This window comes from Lagenorhynchus albirostris, chromosome 19 (genome assembly GCF_949774975.1).
Source record: "Lagenorhynchus albirostris chromosome 19, mLagAlb1.1, whole genome shotgun sequence".
Classification (NCBI taxonomy): domain Eukaryota; kingdom Metazoa; phylum Chordata; class Mammalia; order Artiodactyla; family Delphinidae; genus Lagenorhynchus; species Lagenorhynchus albirostris.
Window position 1 is genome coordinate 24619771 of NC_083113.1, and position 24332 is coordinate 24644102.

General features: G+C 37.3%; 1 protein-coding gene across 2 annotated transcripts in view; it reads right to left on the minus strand.

Annotated features, from left to right (window-relative positions):
* The window catches only part of ITFG1 (integrin alpha FG-GAP repeat containing 1), a 234892-nt gene that overhangs the window by 162925 nt on the left and 47635 nt on the right, over positions 1-24332 (minus strand). For both annotated transcript variants that reach the window (XM_060132514.1, XM_060132515.1), the window contains exon 7: positions 4129-4190. In XM_060132514.1, coding sequence (XP_059988497.1) covers positions 4129-4190 — 62 coding nt within the window. The remainder of the gene's footprint in view (positions 1-4128; positions 4191-24332) is intronic.

Genomic DNA, 24332 nt, shown 5'->3' on the forward strand with positions numbered 1-24332 from the left:
ATGTGTCTACATCTTTATTTGCATAAAGCAATGGTTCTTGACCAGAGGTGATTTTGTTTGCCAGAGGACACTGAGCAATATATGGAGACATTTTCATTGTTACAATTGAGAGCCAGCTTCTAGCATCTAAGTGAGCAGGGGCCAGGGGGGATACTGCTAAACAACATACAATGCACAGGACAGATCTCCACATTAAAGAGTCATCTGGCCTATGGTCAGTAGGCACATGAAAAGCTGCTCAACATCACTAATTATTAGAGAAATGCAAATCAAAACTACAGTGAGGTACCACCTCACACTGGTCAGAATGGCCATCATTAAAAAGTCTACAAATAACAAATGCTGGAGAGGGTGTGGAGAAAAGGGAACCCTCTTGCACTGTTGGTGGGAATGTAAGTTGGTACAGCCATTACAGAAAACAGTATGGAGGTTCCTCAGAAAACTAAAAATAGAATTACCATATGATCTAGCAATCCCACTCCTGGGCATATACCTGGACAAAACTATAATTCAAAAAGATATATGCACCCCTATATTCATAGCACCACTATTCACAATAGCCAAAACACGGAAACAACCTAAATGTCCATCGATAGATGAAAGTATAAAGAAGATGTGGTACATATATACAATGGAATATTACTCAGCCATAAAAAAGAAACAATGCCATTTGGAGCAACATGGATACAACTAGAGATTCTCATACTAAATGAAGTAGAGTCAAAAAGAGAAAGACAAATACTATGAGATAGCACTTATGTGTGGAATCTAAAACATGGCACAAATGAACCTATGTACAAAACAAAAACAGACTCTCAGACATAGAGATCAGACTTGTGGTTGCCAACGGGGAGTGGGGGAGGGAGAGGGATGGACTGGGGGAGTTTGAGGTTGGTAGATGCAAACTATTACATTTAGAAGAGATAAACAATAAGGTCCTACTGTATAGCACAGGGAACTATATCCAATCTCCTGGGATAAACCATAATGGAAAAGAACATAAAAAATGTATATATATGTATACTGAGTCACTCTGCTGTACAGCTGAGATTGGCACAACACGGTAAGTCAACTATTCTTCAAAAAAAACTCCAAAAAACAAAAACAAACAAAAAAAAACAAAGAATCATCTGGCCTAAAATGGCATTAAGTGCCAAGATTGAAAGTTTCTAAGGGTGGTGGGTGTTGTCCATGAGTCTGGCTTTGCCATTCCCCTCTTAACTCTTTCCCTTCATGATACTTATCTATTCTCTTCCTTGAGTTTCAGTTCTACATTTCTAACCATTTCATTGATATGTCTCTTATCTAAAACAATTTTTTTTTCCTGCCCCAAATTAGATCTTCCTTTGTCTTTTCTGTTACCCTTGCATTAATGGTCCTTCTGTCTTCTCATACCTATCCCTTCTTGTCTATTCCCAACATTCTACTCCTTTAATCATCCACCTCTTTCCCAGGATATAGTAGATTCTACCTAAGTCATCCCCCCACCTACAGATTTTCCATGCTAACCTATCTGATATGCAATAGCCAGAGTAACTGCAATAATGAAAGCTCTATTTATCTCATGCTCAGTCATAAAACCTTTAGGACTTAAGCTTCTCAATAAATTTTTAAAAGATCAAATTACTTAGTTTAGGAGTCAAGACCTTTGCTGATCTTGTCTAAACCAGTTGTTCTAATCTAACCTTCCAGTATCTTTTCATATTCTGGCCCAAACCAGCCACTTTCTACTCTATGTCCTGTGTTTCCCATCCATGTCCTTGCCCTCTTCCTTCTTCTCACTTTCAACCACTAAAATCCTGCTCATCTGTACCAGCCATTTCAAATACCACATCTTCCTTGAAGCCTTCCCAGATGATCCTGGGTGGTCCAAATGGAAGCAACTGCTCTGTCTTTTAACTCCTTGCAGCATGAGGTTTCTACCTCTCATCATACCAGTCAGAGTTGCCTACACTCACATCTTAGCCCTCCTCCTCGTCTTCTGTCGACTTCTGATCTCCCAGAGCACCTACCATGGGGCTGTGCCCAAACTACCTAAAAAGATTTGTTGCAGCGCATATTCTTCTATTAGCTAATATGGTTTTATAGGGTTTGAGGGTTTTTTTTTTGTCAATTAGTGTGTTACTGTGAATTGTTTGCCCAACTTCTAATTAAAAATGATCCTCCCATTTTACAAAACCTACATTTTATCTGAACAAGTTAATTTTGAGTCTACATTCCCCTTACTTTGTACTAATGACTTTTATATTATTGTTAACGTGAGTACCTTATTGACCCAGCTGTTTTACCACATGAAAAACCCTTAGTCTCTACTGTCAAATAGATAATTTATTTTCTTTAAAGAAAACAAGAAAGGGAAAAAAGAGTCCAATCAAAATCGAGTCTCTTCTTGAAGATTTTTCTCCTATTGAGTTGCTTCACTTTATGACCTTTAAATCAGCCTAGGTTGAGAGGAAATAATATACTCAAAAGTAGTCTGTAATTTTATATATATATATCATATTTATTTGTAATGAAGTTTTCTCCCCCTGATGGATACTAGTTTGTTAATCAAAATGACTGATTTTCTCATTTTCTAATACCTCAAGATTCACTTGAAGTATTGTTTTCAAGGCCACCTGAAAACGAGTATCCCCCACTAGTGGAAATTTTCATTTATGGTAATCATTAAAAATATAACTGTATTTCTATCATCAGAAAAACAAATACAACTATATTAAAAAATATAATACATTTGGGCTTCCCTGGTGGCGCAGTGGTTGAGAGTCCGCCTGCCGATGCAGGGGACGTGGGTCCGTGCCCCGGTCCGGGAAGATCCCACATGCCGCGTAGCGGCTGCGCCCGTGAGCCATGGCCGCTGAGCCTGCGCGTTCGGGGCCTGTGCTGCACAACGGGAGAGGCCACGTCAGTGAGAGGCCCGTGTACCGCAAAAAAAAAAAAAAAAATATATATATATATATATATATATATATAGTACATTAAACAAAGATAAATCTTTCTGGTTTAGATGTCTTTCTTTTTCCTTGCCTCATAAAAGAAAAGAAAAAAGGATCAAATTGCTTAGTTTGGAAGTAGTTAGTAGTATTTAAAAGCCCTAATCTTGTCTAAACAAAGCTGTTGCCCGATCCTAGTTTCCTTCCATGAAGAAATCTGAATCATGACTCTTCTATAAGAGATGGCTGATAATGAGTCTTCTTCCATGAGCCTGCACTTTACGTTTTTAAAAATCTGTTTATTTTTCACAAGTATTTTAACAAAAATCTACAAAATGCTATGGGTTTAATTTAGATTGAATAAAAGACAATCTGGAGTAAATAGCTGGGAAACCAAGTGATCTCAAACTAAAATTTGGTGTGTATTGTGTGCCAGGTATTTTACACACATTGTTGCATTTAATCTTCACAAACAGTCTATGAAGCCGACATGACACTCTTATACCTGTTTTCCATATGAGGAAAGTGAGGTTTAATACTCGACCATTATTTGATGAATGTCACTCAGTTGGCCAATTTGGCTTGTCCTCAAATCCTGTCCTCCATTATGTACCTATAATTCAACTTTAAAAATCTGGGTAGTCTATTCTTCATTAATTAGTATTTCATATAATCTACATCAAGCTAAAAATAAAGTGAAACCATGACATCAGTTTGGGAATATTCTACTTGCAATTAAAAAACTATACTGCCTCGTCAACTTGCGAGTAAATTTAGTATCTGTTGTTCTTATTTTTGTATATAAGCCTGAAGGCAAGTAGGAAAAATTAGTCTTTTAAAAGGGGTTTTCTTCAACAAACCATCATGCTGACAACTTAAGTGACAGGCATCTCTCTCAACAGCTGACAGCCTAGCAGGGGCCCTGTTAACATGCGTATTAGGGAAGACTGATTGGTTTAATTGGCGGGTCATGCCTAAAAACCTGCAGAGGAATTGATGCTGAAAGAATCATTTCCTTCAGCAATATTCAGCAGTTTGAATGCAGCAATGCAACCAAAAGCTCTTAAAGTTGTTCTATTTATTGTTGAAACCAACCGACCAAATGCTTACTTTCATTTTACTTTCTAAAACTGTGTGCTTTTTTTTTTTACTGAAAGCCATCATTTAAAAATGCTTCAAAGAAAAGATTTCTTACCAAATTTTTCCATATCTCAAACTGGAAGGTATTAGAGGCAGACAATGTCGTGAGGAATAAATCTAGGAGGAAAATAAGAGAATTGTAAGTTCTGTTACTGATGTGTACATTTAAAAACAGGAAGAAGTACAATACATAAAAATAGTTTTAATACAGTTGTACATAAATGTATTTTAAATTATATATATATATCATATATATATACTTTTTTGTATATCAAATGATGTTTATTGATAGTTTACACGATTCAGATCTAAGCGTCATCAATGGTGGGTAATGTGACCCTCTTACAAGATCAAGGATGAATGCTACTGTGTTTTTTTTTTTGGCTGCACCACGTGGCATGTGGGATCTTAGTTCCCTGACCAGGGATTGAACCTGTGCCCCCCTGCAGTGAAAGTGTAGAGTCTTAATTAACCACTGGACCACCAGGGAAGTCCCTAAATTACATTTTAACGAGCTTGATCCATCAAAGAAAAGAAAGCAGATGACCCTGTATTAGTACAATTAAGGAAAATGTATTTAAAGAAAGCATTTAGTATTAGTCCTTCAAAAGCATTTTTTATTTTTAAGAACAATTATGTGTACTACTTTTTTATCTTACACATTTTAATTCTAAGGTAGGCTACATTTTTAAAAAAGATATTCTAATCATAATCACATTTTGCTTTCTCACCCTAAAAGCAACACTTAACTATATATCATAGTCAGGTTTCATCATGATTTTAAATAACAGTATGACAGCATCCACAATCTTTGGCACTCATGTTAAGTGAACAATAAACTGTATTTCAAATTTTAATAGAATTGTCTTCATATATTCCAACTAAAAAAGTTTTATTAAAAAGTGCAAGAATTTTAATAAAATTTTTTGAAAAACAGTAGGTTGACAGTCAAATCAAACAACCTATTAATCCAAAAGCCAGGTAATTTGCAAGTCTATTCTAGTAGCAGCATTTACTATGTTTGATAATGGCAATTTTACTTAATAGAGAAGTTTTAAAATGATGAGTTGACTCATAGGAATATTAAAATGACATTACTCTTTTGCGCTTTAAAAAGATGAACGTGGTATAAAGACCACAACTACCTTTAAGAAAAGTTTTTTTTTTAATCCCATTAAATGTGTTTAGAAAATTATCATTGATATGTTAATGTTTTCTGTAAAGGCTTCATATTAATTTAATGAAGCTAACTTATGTAATAATTACAATAAGAAAGATTTTCATAGAATTCTTGGAAAACTAAGTAACCTGTTCACTTTTATTATTAGTTGAACTCAAAACTAAGTGGAACAACTGTCTATGTCAATGTATCAAATATCTCTGCATTTATTTTCACCACACTAAGGATGGACATAGAAATGTAGTCTTTTACTAAGATTATTTCTTTAATCTGTCAAACATATACTCCCAATGAAGTATTTATTTCCATACTCCTCTAGGAAAACTCCCAAACAATATCTGCGATTTATGTGATGATATACCTACAACCAATCTTCTCTCCTTCGCCCACGTATCCTTCACACTGCCATCAGCATGATTAAAAAACAAAAGTGCAAATTTGATCTCATTTCTTCTCTTCCAGGATATAGGAATAATCTCATCATCTGTCAGGTGAAAGCCTACCTACCTACATTTCCAGGCTCATTTTTTGCCACTGCCATGATGTTTGTTGATTCTATTTTCACAGCTTCACTGGCTATTTATTAAGACTTTGAAAAACAGTCAAGTGACATGAGGGATTGTAAGTACCTTATAAAACAGATTTAAAAAAAATTTCATTTCATCATTCAATTATATAAAGAGGTTATAGAAAAATAAATAATTCATTATGTGGAGAAAGAAAAATAGAGACAATTAATTATTAAAAATTCAATATGAAGAATCATGCCTCAGACTTTGAATGAAATGAGAATGAAACAACAGCTAGAAAAAAATTTTAGTCAACAAAGCGATAAAGTTCTTACCCTCCCACATGCCACGGGGCAACTGGGTCCATGCGCCGCAACTATTGAGCATGTGAGCCACAACTAGAGAGCCCGTGAGCCACAACTACAGAGCCTGTGTGCTCTGGAGCCAGCACATTACAACTACAGAGCCCGCTCGCTCTGGAGCCCGTGCGTCGCAACTAGAGAGCCCACGTGCTGCAACTACTGAGCCCCTGCACCACAACTAGAGAGAGAAGCCCACATGCCACAACGAAGAGCCCACGCATCACAACAAAAGATCCCACGTGCTGCAACTAAGACCTGACACAGCCAAAAACAAATATTTTTAAAAAAGAGTAATTTACACAATAAAATGAAAGGAAATGTACTCAATAAAACTAATGGATGCTGTAACATGCCACTGAGATCCCTCACGGAAATGAAGGACTTATTCCCTCAGCTGCTGGAAATGCTGCTGGCAGACAGCCCTAAGAAACCAGCCCTTTGGAGGACAGTTTTGGCTGAAGAGTACTACCTTGCCAAAGGTTGTGACCTTTTCTGTGCTAGCCTGCATTCAATAACTAGTCAGTTCAGAGGAATAAAGACTAGACCCCCTCACCACAACTCAGGACAACTCTGCAGGGCCATTCCACATTCAGAGGTCCCAAGGTCAGCTGAAGCTTCTACTGACACTGAATCATAGTCCAACTTTTCCCTTCCACTCGTACTGACTAGAGCACTCCCTAAAACAAACTTCTTGTACACTCATCTCCACCCCAGAATTTTCTTTGCAGGGAACCCAATCTACAACAGTTAATACCAAAAGTGATCTGAGAAAGCAGACACTAAGATTTTGGAGTTGGATCACCTATCATGGTACTGGCAATAAAGATTCCTTCACTGGGGGTAAGCAGTGCACAGACAGCCACACTATCTTTTACTGATGCTGTCTTGGGTAGTATTCTGGTGGAAGGGAATGTTCCACTGGGTGTGATACTTGAGGTTTTTTGAGAAATATCAGATAAACACTAACTATAAGGACAGCAGAGTTTGATGGCTATTGCTAAGCTCAATTTAGGAAATAAAGGAAAGACACAAAGGTTGAGCATGATTAATGAGAAATTAAAAGCTAAGTGTGAAAGCCAGAGGGCCTCTTCGAGAGCAAAACAAGAGGTTCTCACCTCTAGTAGCAGGAGGGCAAGGAAAGCTGACGACTAAGACCAGGACTTAATGGTAAGAGTAGAAGAGCTTCCAAAAAGGTTAAATTCTCAACCTAAGCAGGTCTGCTATGTTAAGGTTAGAGCCCTAGATGGGAAAAAATGATATTTGACCCATGGGATAGGAACATCTAGGTGATAACCTGAAAATCATGAATCCCCAGATTCACTTGAATGGATTTTCAGAGCCTGCAGGAGTGGACTGTTAAAGGTTGACATTCCCTCTTGTTTGAAGATGATGGAGAAGTTTCCCCTAAAGGCTAGAGTTCTCTCTTATTGGAAGATGATGGAGAAGTTTCTAACTCCATTAGGCAACATTCTTCCCACTTCCTACAATCTGTCCCACCTTCTCTGCTGCCACTAGGCCAAAACGTGGGGTTAAGTTACAAGATAACCTAACCAGGAATGTGTGCACATTTGAGGGAGAAAGGGACTACAGCCTGAATTAAGTGCAGGACCTAGCTAACATGTACTGGCATTCTGAGAGTACATGATCAAGGTAGGGGTTAAGGGGTGGGGTAGGGAAGATGGGGTGCAAGATGAGGCACAATAAGGAGTTGGGGGTATGGTGATTACATTGGACCTCATCTACTCTAGAAGTGGCAGCAATTCATTTTATAAGAGTAGATACATATTCTGGATATGTGTTTGCCCTTCTTGTCTTGAAAACTAATTTAAAAATGCTAATAGAAACAATATGATGATAGCTGACATCACTGGTATTCAGTTGAAGAAATAATCCTTATCAAAAGATTGCATTATAAGTTAGTTGAAAAATTCAAGATATAAACCCCAAACTCAAATCCTTGTTCATTAGATTCTTTTAACAAGTAAAATAGTGAAAATAGTCTATGTTCATGCAGTCTCTTCTCCTCAAAATATAGACACATAGTCAAGTGTGTACAAAAACTTTAAATGGTTTATGCTTCAATTATCTCCATTCATAGCTTGAAAGGATTAAACTACTGCATTTTAATCCTTGCCAAGTGCAGCACAGCCTTCCTTTCAAATGAAGAACCCTTTCGTTAATGTTGGCATCAAAAGGAAGCCTTAGGAGTTTTAGAAACTTAAATTGGAAGTTGGACTATGTGAACTAAACCATGTTAGGAAAAATCAAAACAAAGGTTAATCATTAATAATGGACACCTAACATCCTTTTGATATGGTATAAAGGAAGAGATTAAAAATTGTGATTTCTGGCACTGTATCCCCTCAGTGTGACATCTCAACTTTTTAAGAAAAATATTCCAATGGAAATTTTTAAAAAGTAGTATTCGTAATGTCATTTATAGTTCCTGCATGAAGAAATTCTCCTTGGATACTGAGTCACTGTATTTCCAAAGGAGTTCATGGTTCATTTGGAAAAAACATAGCTAATAAAATATTTTTGGTATTTTCTAGAAGCATCAGACATTTACACAAAGAATGGTTCAAAGCAGTATTCTGTACTGTTTCTATGCTTGAGCCAGGAGGATTTGCCAAGTTCATGTTTACATCTGTTCTGTAGTACTGTCCAGTCTTTCTTAGTCCCAGTTACACTAGTGAAAGGGCAGCATGAGAGTGTAGAATAAAATTATCTTTCATCTGTTTCCACTTGTTCATAAAACAGTACACCGAAGGCTATATAACTGCTGAAATCATTAAGATAAACCAGCTAATGCCAACAACTCTTCCCTTTCGCGGCAGCAGTTTAACTGCATTCTGAAGCTCAGAGGTCATCAACTCAAACACTGTAAGGCATAAGGCTCTAACTTAAAGAAGTTAAGAGGTCCTGGTACAACCAAGATGATCAAATAGTAAAAAGGCACAGGGCATACAAACTGACTAAAGATCTCAGGATGGGGGAGACAGTAGGAAGTAGGGGACTGAGAGGAACTAAAAAGAGTCCATCACCGACCATAGAGGACGGCAACTAGTTAGCTCCAGCCAATTGTTGTTGCTACAGAAATATAATTTTTAAATATGGAAAATCATATTTGAAAAATATTGAAATATAATTCAAAATATTTTAAGCAGCATGGGAAAAAATTAAAAACATCTCTGCAAAGTCAATTTGAGGTACTAGATTAAAACCTGATAGATTATTGCTTTGGTTACATATTTGTTCACAGAGAACCAACCCTACTTCCTATATTCCCTATACCAAACACTGCCAGATAATATTCTGTACAAATGCACTAATTTAGTAGATGGTGAGGAACCTATTTGAATGGGTCCCCATTCACAAGATACTATTCTAAGGAAGAAGTCCAAATTTCTAAGAATCATTTTAAAATTTCAATTTTAAGTTCATAAACTTCTATCTAGACTTCCTTTCCCTTTCTTTCTGTTTCCTATCCTGAAACATTGGGGCCCAAATGAAGATTCTCTATGCTTAGCAGAGAGCTCTGACTAGACACTTAGACACAATACTCTGGAACACAGGCACACATTATTATAAGACTAAAGGCCCTTAACGCTGGGTAAACAATAAACCTACTCCCGCCCTGCCTTCTCTTATCAGTCAAATCATTATCAGAAGTATTTTTGTTGTAAGAAAAAAAAAAGGTTAGATTGACGGGAGCCTGTTAAGTGTCCTGAAATTGAATGTTTAAGGGGGTTATAATTTTCATTTGAGGAAGATTATTAACAAGTGAGAACTGGATATATTCTAATTACTACATTTTTATTATAGGGAATTTATTCTCTATAACTTGGATGTTAGATTTTTAAGAGAAATGTAATCAAGGTAATTATGGTAAATTAGTGATCTTCAAAGACTTATTAATATTTTGAATTCTATAGTGTTAGATGAATCTCAGTTGAAGTCATTTATCTCCTCTACTCCTATGAGATCGGGGTCTTAAGGAATCTGGGGGAGTTTGCAATTATTTATTTGTTTTTTGTTTGTTTGTTTGTTTAGGCTGTGCCGGGTCTTAGTTGCGGCATGCAGGATCTTCACCATGGCATGTGGATGACTTCTTAGCTGTGGCATGTGGACTCAGCTGTGGCATGTGAACTCTAAGCTGTGGCATGCACGCAGGATCTAGTTCCCCGACCACAGATTGAACCCGGGACCCCTGCATTGGGAGTGCAGAGTCTTACCCATTGGACCACCAGGGAAGTCCCCTGAGTCCGCAGTTTTAATTTTTCCAATCTTGTAATGTTTCTATGGGTTAACACACATTAATTTAAAATTCCAATATGAGAACACACTTCATCTCCTAGGAGAATCCTCTATGTTCCAGAAGGTAAAGAATTCATTAGAGATTATAATACTTAATGATGGGAAGAACTGGAGTACAGGAACTTGGCATTAATCATCACTAAGATTTTCAGATTTTCCATTAACTCTCATTAAAGTTAATTTTCTTGAATGAAGGTTTTATAATACAAATTTTAGAACTGCATTTGGCCTGATGATTTTTCTTAGGGCAATGAAGTCAGTCTTCATACATTTGGTTTATACAATAAAGCTACCTACTTCCATTAGTCCCTTTCATTCCTGATCCTTTCTTATCAGGTCCACTCATTCAAAAACAAATGTTAGGTAAAGCTTATCTTATTAATGTAATATACACACTAAGTGTATATTACAAATTTATACAAACGTATAAAGATGTCATACTTGCTAATTATTTAGAAGCCACCTTCACAAGCACGACTATCCAAAACCAGTTCTTCAGGCAGGTGAAACATGGCATCTAGGATTTCTGAGTACCTATATTGATGTTAAAGGACCTTTCCACCAAATTTATTTTTTATGCATTTCTGTCTAATGAGTTGTTTGATTTTTAACAGAATTCTTAGTTTTCACTACATGATGGGCTCCTACTCAGGGACTAGGGTTAGAGAAGAAACCTCAACTTTGCGCACAAAAAGAGTGGCTAGACATTTAAACCAAATTCAACCTAAAAATAATTTATTTAAGTGGCATGATTCAATCACTGTGATAAATGCTCTAAAATTTATGAGTAGAAGCTGTCAGTCTCTGATAATTGCTATGTAAGATTGAACTGCAAAACACAATACATATGGGTCAGCAGAGTTTAGCAGATTATTCCTCTTATAAATCCAAGAGAAGAAGAGTTAAACATACAAAATGAGTTATTTAAAATGATTCAAACTCAGTTACTCAAAAGCAAATCTCTGACAGTAGGCAGTTACGTCCCATCCTCTAGAAACTCCTGATTTCTGTACTGTCTTCTATTCTTAACTTGTTTTTCTAAACACCAGAGAGGAACTCTCTGCAGACTAGAATAATAGTGGACTTAATGAGATAATCTATCTATATGACTTCTGTGCATCATTTTTGGAACATACTAGAAGGGAATATTTTTGCTGAATCTAGAGCAGTGTAGTAATAAAATGCTTGATGTGTAATAAATTCCAATAAATTGTTAAAAGTAAAGCAAAGCATTAACCTCCCTGGGCTTCATTTCCCTGCCTTTGAAATGGTGTGATAAGACTAAATGATCTTTAAGATTTCTTTTATATCTATCTACCTACTCATTCAACATTTTTTTTTTTTTTTTGCAGTACACGGGCCTCTCACTGTTGTGGCCTCTCCCGTTGCGGAGCACAGGCTCAGGACGCGCAGGCTCAGCGGCCATGGCTCATGGGCCCAGCTGCTCCGCGGCATGTGGGATCTTCCCGGACTGGGGCACGAACCCGTGTCCCCTGCATCGGCAGGCGGACTCTCAACCACTGCGCCACCAGGGAAGCCCCATTCAACATCTTTTAAGCATATCCTATGTGCTTGGCACTCAGTTAGGTATTGGATAAACACAAATGAGGCATGCTCCTTGCCTTTGAGAACATCTGTCTCCTTGGAGGAGACAGATCTGGAAACAGCACATGGCAATGGCTCAGCTAGAATTATGAACATATAAGATCGGGACTGAGTTAACAGAGGTACTGTTGGGGGGAATTTGGGGAGGGCTTCACTTAGAAGGTAACATTTCTGCTGGTCACAAACTTAACAGGTAATTAGTTTTAGAAGCAATGATACATCAGTGAAATGTTAATGCTACCAACACATGTCATTTTACAGCATATAAGGCACTTTTTATAGGAATAAGTTAAAACTAAACAATCAGATCATTAAGAAACTTCAAGTTAAAGCAACTTGTTAAAATAATGAGACATACTCATGGCCTCTAACTCATTCAAAAACAAATGTTAGGTAAAGCTTATTAATGTAATATACTAAGTACAATTACAAAAATTGCTCATATACCCATTCCAGCCATATGAAATCTGAAGTTAATGATAATTCTGAGAATTAAATAATTTTCTCAAGATTATGGAATTAAATAAAGTAGTCTCTAAACTTCACATGTGAAATTAGAAATATATTTCTCTTAAAGCAGAAGTAAGTACAGTATTGATTAAACATGAAAAGTAAGTGTACATTAAATGCATTAAAACGTCCTTTCAAATAGCTACATAAAATAATTTAAGAAATTTAATGTTAACTCCAAAAGTATATCTTTAACAATATGGAAAACACACAATTGTAATGCAAATAGTAAGCCTTATAGTTACTAATAAAACTCTAATTTTAAAACTGTCTTCTCTGCCGTTTGTAATGTAGTGTAGAATGCTATTTATAGGTCATGTTAAGAGTGCTCACTTCAATAAGAAGAGATTTAACTTTTCTTTTTTAATGTCAAAGGGCTTTATGTAAGAATTGGAACTTCATCATTTAAAACTAAAAACCTAATTAAAACACTGTACCAAAAATAAGAAGGAATGGCTTGTTAAGCCAGATAGGAAAGTTCTATTGATGCTTTGTAAATTTATCATATTTAATTTATACAATAATCTCTAACAGAGCAGAATAATCCCATGTTATAATAATCCCATATCCACTATAAACCTTCATCCTGAAACAGCCCCCCTCCCCAAAAGTATGAGCAACAAAATTCAATGCCATAGGTTTAAACAAAACCCACCATTTGGCATTATGATGGACTACTTTTAGGTTGGCAGAAGCCCACCAAATGTGAAATTTCCATCTCTGCAATGGCATTGTGAGGAGCTAGTACTGCAAACTTGCTCCCTAGCAAAACAAGCATAACTGGGGAAAATCATTGAAAAACCCAACCTTTTAAAGTCTCTGGAAATTGTTTTAGATGAAGAAACATTCGTTCAAGAAAATAAAACTCGGTAAGAATAGTGAGTCTGTGGCATTTGAACCACGACTCGCCTCTCCCTTTCCCTCCTAGCTCAGTGTGATAGAAGCTTTGCTTCAGGCAGGTGCAGACAAAAGCATAGGGCACCCTTTCTCCCCAGGTACCAATCAAACTATTCCTCTAGTGTAATCGAGGGTTATGGTATATTCCTGAGGTGCGGGCAGGTACCAGCATTTCTCATCTCTCCCAGCAACATACTACAGAGGCTAAATTCCAAGCAAGTGTAGCCAAGATGTCAGAGAATCTCTTCTTCAACTCAGCCCCCACTGATGGGGTGGAGGATCTACCTCAGGCACAGCACAGTCAAAACAGCAGGGCTCTGATAACCTGCATCCCAGCTCATTTGTAGGCTATTGGTTCCATGCTGGAGAGACAAACCAAGAAGATCAGAAACTACCACCCTCACCCTGCGCTCTGCTCCTAAAGCATGGGTGTCACTGGGAGGGAAGTACATCATTGGCTATACTTCCATCTCTGGAGCCATGGCTCAGAGATTCTGGCCAGGAGGAGAGGCAGGCTGTAACACAGAGAACACCAAGGTTCTTGTCTAAGGAAATGACAACAGAAAGAGGGGAAGTTCAAGCCTAAGGGCACACTCAAAACCAATGGCAGGAAAGCAATTAAGAGGAGGCTGCCAGCTTCATGAAACAAATAACCTATATCACTAATTATTAGAGAAATGCAAATCAAAGCTACCATGAGGTATCATCTCACACTGGTCACAATGGCCATCATCAAAAAAGCTACAAACAATAAACACTGGGGAGGGTGTGGAGAAAAGGGAACCCTCTTGCACTGTTGGTAGGAATGTAAATTGATACAACCACTATGGAGAACAGTATGGGGTTCCTTTAAAAACTAAAAATAAAGCTACCATATGACCCAGCAATCCCACTACTGGGCATATACCCTGAGAAAACCATAATTCAAAAAGAGTCATGTACCAAAATGTTCACTGCAGCACTATTTACAACAGCCAGGACATGGAAGCAACCTAAATGTCCATCAACAGAGGAATGGATAAAAAAGATGTGGTACATATACACAATGGAATATTACTCAGCTATGAAAAGGAATGAAATTGGGTCATTTGTAGAGACGTGGATGGACCCAGTCTGTCATACAGAGTGAAGTAAGTCAGAAAGAGAAAAACAAATATTGTATATTAACGCATATATATGAAATCTAAAAAAATGGTATAGATGATGTTATTCACAAAGCAGAAATAGAGACACAGACATAGAGAACAAACCCATGGATATCAAGGGGGGAAGAGTGGGTGGGATGAATTGGGAGATGGGGATTGACATATATACACTACTGATACTATGTGTAAAATAGATAACTAATGAAAGCCTGCTGTGTAGCACAGGGAACTCTACTCAATGCTCTGTGGTGACCTAAATGGGCAGGAAATCAAAAAAAGAGGAGATATATGTATACGTATAGCTGATTCACTTTGCTAACACAACATTGTAAAGCAAGTATACTCCAATAAAAAAAAAATCTAAACCACAGACCAGTTTACTAGAGAGAACTAGGGGAAGAATAAATATGAAGAACCTTCCTGGGGGTCTGAACAACCTAAAACACTGACCTAAAAAACTAACCTGCAAAGCAGTCCAAATTTAACTATACCAGACTACTAAGCAATTTATGCCCCAAGGTGTTGTTAAAAATAATAGAGCAATCAGCTGGCAATCAGTGGAGCCTAACAGGTGAGTATGATCAGGGAAAGAGCCAGAGAGCCCTGCTACTACTGTCATCCCAAGGTGATGGTGCACATGTCAAAAGCTGTAGCCTCTGCGGAGCAACATCGATGAAAAAGTAGAGGGAATATAAACAAAACAATATAATAAAGAGAAAAAGAGCTAGAAAAGTGGTGGCATTGCCATTTTAGGACGATTGGAGCTTAAATGCTCCGGAAGAAATAAGGCAGGTCACCTGGTCCCCAGAGTTTCCCCAATCTGTAACATCGGCCAAGGACATGTCCACCTAATGTATCTGCTCTTTTTCTGACCTCATCATTCTTGAGGGTGCCTGAGCCTCTATTCCTCTAGCATAATTAGATAACCAGTAGCTTAAGGATATACAGCATGCACAATACACTATTGTACTGGTGATGCAAGTATTCTGGGAGTTCAAGATAGAATCCTTGGTAGATTGGAGAGATTCTATAAGAACAAGTGGCAAAGAGATAACAGGCAAATTTGGCTTTTCTACAGTGCTTATGGAATTGATCTTCTTGAGTTTTTTTTCAGAGTTAGGAGTGACATTAGAGAAAAAATTCTGGGGAGATGTAGGAATAGGAAGCACCAAGACTCTGTCTCTTCATCAAGAAAACAACTGCACTTGCAGAATCTATCTGATGTACTCATTTTGGAATTCTATAGTCTATTGAAGGCTTGCAACTTCTAGGGGAAGGCCTGCATGATAAACTGCAGTTAATTTTGGTCTATTTCAGCTCCTAGCACAGTATCAGCCACTCATACTGCACCTCCAGCTCCATGGAAGGCAGCTGTGCACATGTTCCTGGAGCAGTTATGGTGGGCAAAAAGGACCCTGACCTCCAAATATCAGAGATCTGTTCTCGGATCACTGATTGCTGCTTCTGATTACAGAGGTGCAGAGAAAAAGGGCAAGGGCACAGCCACTGTTGTTACACTGTTGCAACCCACCTCCCTTCCAGCTGAAGCGACTACGGGGGGTGGGGTGGGGGATTTAAAGGGATAGGGCACTTCTCCACTCACCCACCCACCCTCCTTCATTTTTCTCTTTTACCCTGTTCAGAAGCCAGACATTAAATACTTGACATTAAAAAGCAAATGCATACATGGGAAAAATTAGAAAGTAACTGTGCATGTCCAGGGAAAGATGCAGGCCCAGAAAAGACCTGAGAAGACCTTAAGTTTACCCATCAGGCTGATCCTTGGCACTGAGAGAGCCTACAACAATCAAAAACAATAAACAAAAACAATAACAAACCCCAGCAAGACCTGGGGAAGGGGAGGATATGATTTCAAGAGTTACCACATTATATAAGATTCAAATGTCCAATGAGAAATCACAATGCATACAAACAAAAAGGAAAGAACAGCCCATTCAAAGGAAAAAAAAATCAACACAAACTATCACTGAAAAAGACCTGATGACAGATCTATTACACAAAAACTTTAAAACAATGCTCTTAAAGAGGCTCAAAGAGTTAAAGGAAGATGTGCAGAAAGTCACAAAAACAGTATATGAATGAAATGGTGTATTTCAAACAGTACATGAAATACCAACAAAGAGATAACCTAAAAAGAAACCACATAGAAATTTCAGAGCTAAAAAGTACAATTACTGAAATGAAACATTCACTACAGGGATTCAAAGGCAGATCTGAGCAGGCAGAAGAAGAAAAAGCAGTGAACTTGAAGGTAGTGCAATGAACATTACTGAATCTGAAGAACAGAGAAAAAAGACTGAAGAAAAATGAACAGAGCCTAAGGGACCTATGGGACACTGTGGGAGTTTCACAAGGAGCAGAGAGAAAGGAGCAGAGAGAATATCTGAAAAACATGGCAAAAACTTCCCAAATTTGATGAAAGATGTGAATATAAACATCCAAGAAGCTCAATAAACTCGAAAAAAGATGCATTCAAAAAGACCTATACCAAGACATTATAATCAAAACTTTCAAAGGATAAAGAGAGAATCTTCAAAGTGATTTATCACATCTAAAGAATCCTCAGTAATATTATAAATAATTTTCATCAGAAACATTGGAGGCCAGAATGCAGTGGGCCAATATATTCAAAATGCTAAAAGAAAAAAAAAATCAACCAAGAATCTTATATCCAGCAAAACTGTTCTTCAACACTACAGGAGGAATTAAGACATTCCCAGATAAACAAAAGCTGAGGGAGTCTGTGACCACTAGATCTCCTCTAAGAGAAATGCTCAAGGGAATCCTTCAGGGTGGAATGAAGGGGCACTAGACAGCAACTTGAAGCTATATGTTGAAATAAAGATCTCAATAAAGGTAAATACACGGGCAATTATAAAAGCTAGTCTTACTGTAACAATGGTTTATATCTCCACTTTTTGTTTTCTACATAATAATACATAAATTGTTTAAAAGAATCACTACTCTATCGCGGGGAGGGGTGGGTTGGAACGACGGGACCACCAGCTGTAGCAGTGGAGCTCTAATTTAGGCCCCAGGGTCACGGTGCGCCCCTTTGGAGCTGCAGGTGGAATGAGACCGGTGCCTACCGCGGGGAGAAAAAAAAAAAAAAAAAAAAGAATCACTGCTCTAAAAACCAGTATTATCATAACTTTGGTTTGTAACAACACATTTTCTTTACAACATAATTTAAGAGACTAATGCATTTAAAAGACTTATTTATGTTTTTTGTCACATAATGAATCTTGTGACATCAACAACTTAAAGGAGTGGGGATAGAGTAGTAAAGGAGAAGAGTTTATGAAGTCTATGTTTTGAAGTTAAGCTGGTAGAAATTCAAATTAGAGTGTCTTAACTTTAGAATATTAAGGGTCATCCCTATGGTAACCACAAAGAAAATAGATACAGAATATACACAAAAGGAAATGAGAAAGGAATTTAAACATTTCACTACAAAAAAAAATCAACTAAACACAAAAGATGACAGTAATTCTGGAAATGACAAAAAAGCTACAGCTCATATAGGAAACAAATAGCAAAATGATAAAAGTCCCTCTTTATTAGTAATTAATTTACATGTAAATGGATTAAATTCTACAATGAAAAGGCAGAAATTGGCTGAAGAGATAAAAACACATGACCCAACTATATGCTGCCTATAAGAGACTCACTTTAAATCCAAAGCTACAAGACTGAAAGTAAAATGGAAAAAGATATTCCATGCAAATAGGAATAAAAGATGTTCAACATCACTAAATAATAGGGAAATGCAAATCAAAACTATAAGATACCACATTACACTCACTAGGATGGCTACTATGAAAAAAACAGAAAATAACAAATATTGGCAAGTATGTGGAGAAATTGGAACCCTTGTGCATTGTTGGTGGGAATAAAACATGGTAAAGCTACTGTGATGGTGGCTTCTCAAAAACTTAAAAATAGAATTATCATATGATCCAGCAATTCCACTTCTGGGTGTATATCCAAAATAATCAAAAGTAGGATCCCTAAGAGATGTTTGTACACCCATTTTCATAGCAGCATTATTCACAATAGGTAAAATGTAGAGCAACCAAGTGTCCATCAAGGTACGAGTGGGTAAGCAAAATGCAGTATACACATACAATGGAATATTATTCAGCCTTAAAAAGTGAATCTGACATATGCTGCAACATGGATAAACCTTGAGGATATTATAATAAGTGAAATAAGTCAATCACAAAAAGGTAAATACTTTATGATTCCACTTACATGAGGTATGTAGAGTAGTCAAAATCATAGAGGTGTAAAGTAGAACGGCGGCTGCCAAGGGCTTGGGGGAAGAGGAGACGGGGAAGTTATTGTTTAAGATGGTAGAGTTTCAGTTTTATAAGAGGATAAGAGTTATGGAGAAAGATGGTGGTGATAGTAGGACAACATTATGAATGCATTTAATACAACTGAACTGTACACTTAAAAATGGTTATGTTGTATATTTTGTTATATATAGAAATAAAAAATGAATAAAACTTGAAAAATTCTTATTCAGAGAAAGTGACTTTATGTTTACTGTAAATGTAAAGTTAGTCATTAAATATAAGACCATGGAATTATAACAAACTTCATCAAAAATCTGGCTGTTTTATGTGTGGGGGATTAATAAAGCTAGAGGTAACCATAACACATTAACAGGTCAGTGTCATTTAAAATATATAGCTTTTAATTTAAGTCTCTTAAATTGACTCCAAGGTAAACTGAGCTCTCTCGCTTATGAAAGTGGACTAGGACTCATACTTTGAGATATTAAACATTTTACATACTTCAGTATATAATTAACATTTGTTCCAGGATTAATACTAGAAATGTTTCTGTAAGCAATGGGAAAGGATTTACTGAAGAGCACAGCAGGCTTTAAGAACTATTTTTTAGTAGTTCATACTCTAAATGTTTTTGTAAGAGAACCCATTTATTTCTTTCATCAGCATTATATTTTTAATAATCATAAAAAATTAACTCTGGCCTAAGAGGACAGAAAAACTTAAAGTTAGATCTAACAGAGGTAACTTACAGATATATTCTGTGCTGCTTTTAAGGAAAAAAAGGTGTGTTTGTTTGGCATGTATCAGGATGAGAAAGGAGACTTTAATTTCAAAGTGTGACAAAGTGAAGAAAAAGTTAAGGAACTACGAGACAGAATAAAACAAAATAAAACCCTCTGAAGAGGGTCTGACTTCAGAATGTTGAGAGTGAGATCAGGGACAGTCTCCTGACTCAGTGATTATAATGTGTTTTTCTTGGAGAAAGACTGTAGGTGACTGGGTTTACCTAGGATTACTGTCTGAGTGTGACAGCATGAGAGAAGTTAAGTGTTATTTCCAAGAGACTGTAATGATGTACCATAGATAGGGAGGGAAGCCCATGCTGGAGGGGGGAATGGGTGGATTTAAAATAGCAGGGTCAGTCAGTGGCCTGGAGGTCTCAGTGAGGTCCAAGAAGTGTTGCAGGGGAGGCCCTTGAACAGGCAGCCTAGAAGGATAGGAGGTGTGGTAGGAGAGTGGGATATCTGCTTAGTGATTTGGGGTACAGTTTACTTTCTGGTACCTACAAGGTACAAGGAATGCACTGAGGTGGGGAGGTCATGGTGCTGGGCTAGGTCATCTCTGTGGTCAATGAAATCATCTAAAATGATGGCAGGAGTTAGACAACTGCCTGGAAGGCATTGTATCTCCAGTAAGCTAGGAGACTGGTACATGTCAGCAAGGAAAAATGGAAGATGGTTGCTGCAGCTAGGTGGCAAAAGCCTCAAAGGAGCAGGAGATTGCAGGAACATAGGGCAGAAATAATTTGTAAGAGTGATTTGCCTCCCAGGGGACATTCGGTGATGTGTGAGACATTTTTGGTTACTACTGATATTTAGAGGGTAGAGGCTGGGGCTACTGCTAAACATCCTACAAAGCACAGGACAACTCCCCACAACAAAGAATTATCCAGCTCAAAATAATAATGCCATGACTGAGAAACTCTTAGGTAGAGGAAACAGCATAAGCAAAGGCATTGCAATGAGGAAAACTAGAGCCCATTCAGGAAAAAGCTGACTTTAGTTCAGCTGAAGTGTAGGTTACCAGCAGAGGAAGTCAGAAGATAAAGTTGGCAAGGAGGCTAGGGTCACCCTGTATGCAGGCTAAGAAACCAGCAACTGACTTAGAGGATAAAGAGAAGAGGATAAAGAGAAGACACTGAAGATCTCTGAGCAAAGAAATGACACATCATTGAGTTGGGAGGCTTTATATATGATTGCAGTCTTATCAATAATTTGTCTTTTCAGTTTACAAGCACTTTTAAGCAAAAGTTTCATCACTCTTTAATGCTTCATTGATGTCTCATCTCCTTAACAACAGTAAGTCCCTGGGTAAGAGACATCAGGTCCTATAGTTAACAAAGCACACACAGCTGGCTAGCCCGAAATTCAGACTTTTAGCTACAGTGCTTTTAACAGCATTGCCACACATACCCTTCAACTACTAAAAATAGAGAAAACATGAAAAAATTTAATTTCCTGTCTCTTCATTTCCAGTGTCTATTTAGAGGTGCTGAGGAACAAAGAAATGGCAGGAAGCATGAGGCAGGTAAAGAAAAAAAGGCCTGAATCAATAATATAAGAAGTATCTAAATACTTCCTGAAAAAACAGAGTGCAAGCTGTACAGCTCAATTTTGGAAATACTCATGAAAGCAAAACATAGGTCACTAAACTTCTTCAATCATTTTAACCTCTCCTCTTCAAGAAGGAAATCATTAATAACTCAAGCTTACAAATTTATACCACTTTTTTTTTAAGCTGTCCTATAAGTTTGTTCATCTCATTTCAGTTAGCAGTTACTTTCTATAATGATGGTAATTTATAAAAGCCTGAATATAACCAAGTCAATCTATTTCGAAGAAGAAAATACTATCTTGATTCAGGTTGCCTTTCCTATTCCTGTCCCTGAAAATAAATTAGACACCAAACAAGGTCACCAAGGCAATAATGCCCCCAAATAAATAGGACTCTTTCTGACAGGTAAAGAATTTAATCTGCTGGCAGGCATTCTGTTCAGAGTAATAACCATAATACCAAAGTGTCACTTATTCCTTCTCCAGTGTATCAAATGGAGCCCTAGTGACATTAAAGAGCTAATATGATGATTTCATTGGTGCTCTTTCTATACTCATGGAAAACTTATTTACCAGACAATGTTTTAGTGAACATTAATCAGAGAGAGCTTAATTCTCCAAACCACATGCATGAGAAAAATAAAAAAAAAAAGAATGCCTATATGTGTATAACTGAGTCCCTTTGCTGTACAGCAGAGATTGGCATAGCACTATAAATCAACTCTACTTCAATAAAAAAAATTAAAAAAAAAAATCAAACCACATGCATGGATCAGACTAGATAAAACCCACTGGAAGAACTTTCCACATCAAGAAGAAGAGAGCTTCTCCCCCTTAATCAGCTAAGTGTTTCCCTTGCTTCACAGATCAAATTTTGAGGGCTAGGGCTACTCTGACAGATTGCAGAGAGCATAAGAAATTTTACCAAGGTACTAGTAAACTAATTGGTATCATCTATTAATAGATAATAGATTCAGTGAAAATGAGATAAAGGGTAAATGGAGTAATACTATTAAGTGAATTTTAACAGGCGACAAATTTTATTTTCCTTCTTTAAGAAAAAACACTTTGAGACATACCTCAGTAGACATGTTTCCAACAGAAAAAGTTCAGAAACCTCATGTTCTTTCCATCTGTTATCAGCTACAATAAAGTTCCCCTCTATTTCATGCAGCATACACTTATAAAGTACATTTTTAATACACTGTAGTTAGGCTCACAGTTTCTTACAACAAGTACAGATTTTGTTTTACCTCACAACAGTTGTATTTTTATCCAATTGGCAAGTCAGTTAATTTTTCTAATATTTTCAGGGGTTGAAGGCCACATATAATAGTATGCCTTGTGTCTCTTGATATTAAGTAAGCAATCTGTCAGTGGGTCATGTAGTTCTCTACGTACGTATATGTGCTTTTATTGTCAAAAAGAATGCAGTGATAGACAGCTTTTTAGTTCTACCTGTTCATATATTAGAATGGAATGAAATAACCTTATTGTATTATACTACAGGCACTGTGCTGGATAATTTGCATGTGTTTTCTAACTTTATTCCTTACCGTACAAGGTAGGAACTATTAACATTCTCATTTTTACAGATGAGTTTAAAGCGTAGGCAAAATAATTTGCTCAGCTGGTCAGTGGTAGAGCCAGACTGGAATCTAGATTCACTGGATACAAACCCTGCATTCTTAACCACAATGGTGCACTGTCTTTCTTAGCAACTGGTTTTCTTTCATTCTTCCTTAGTCATTCAAATAGGTATCACAAGGAACCAGGATTGTGTCAGAAGCAGGGGCTTAAGAGTTGACACTCTTTAAGAAGAAAAAGACAAGCGAACAAGCAATTATAATAGAGTAGTAGCCATTACACTGGGGGTCAGAGAAAGCTTCCCAGAAAAAAGAGAGGTCTCAGTTGAGAGCTAAAGGATATATAAAAGTCAGCTAGGAGAAAGGAGGGTAGGGGGAGGTCAGAGTATTTATTCTGTGTATGAAGCGTAAGGAGATGGGGGTTAGAGCTAAGGCTGGAGCACTGGGCAGAAACCAGACCAGGAAGGTCCTTGTGTGCCATGGTAAGGAGCATGGAATGTTTCCTGTGGATAATGAAATGCCACTAAGATATTTCAATAAGCATGTGATAAGATCAAATCTCTACTGTAGATGTTAGAATGCCACCTAAAGACTGGACTTCAAGAGAAGGAAACTGGTGGCTGAGACCAATCAGAAGACTGTCACGGTAATGTAAGCAAGATAAAGTAAGCAAGATAAATCGGCAGCTGAAATAGTGGTTAGTTTGTTAGAAGGTAAAATCATGAAGATCTGGGAACTGACTGGATGTGAGGAGTGAGAAAGAAGGGGAACAAGAATGACTCCTGTAAATGGCTTGACAACTGAGGAGATGCTGCCACCACTGTGATAGAAAGCAAAGCAGGATAAGGAGGTTTTGAAGGAAAGATAACATATTCTCTTTTGGACATGTTGACTTTGAAATGTCTATGGGTTACAGGAGTGGTAAAATCCATAAGAGAGACCTGGGATAGGAGATATGTATTTGGGAGATGGCAGCAAAACTAATGTAACTGACAGAAGCCACGGAAGTGGACAAATTGATGGAAGTGCCCAAGGAGACTGTTTAGTGTTAAAAAAAGGAAGAGGGTTGAGGACAAAATTCTGAACTTTACCCGCATTTATGGATTAGAGAGAGGAAGAGAAGCCCATGGAAGGTTCTGAGAAGAAAGAAAACCAGGTTTCACCATGGTCAATGAGAGGAAGTATAACAAGGACACAAAATTTATGTAAGATGCTGCCTAGAGGTTAAATAAGAGCAAAAAGGATAGGAGGTTGTGGTCAGGAGTTCTGCGAGATAAGGACTAGGTATGTCCATGCCTGAAATGAGGTGTGGGTGATAGACCATGAAGATTATTATCAAATGGAGGAGATTTATTTTTTAAATTTATTTTTAAACATCTTTATTGGAATATAATTGCTTTACAATGGTGTATTAGTTTTTGCTTTATAACAGAGTGAATCAGCTATACATATACATATACCCCCATATCTCCTCCCTCCCACCCTTCTAGGTG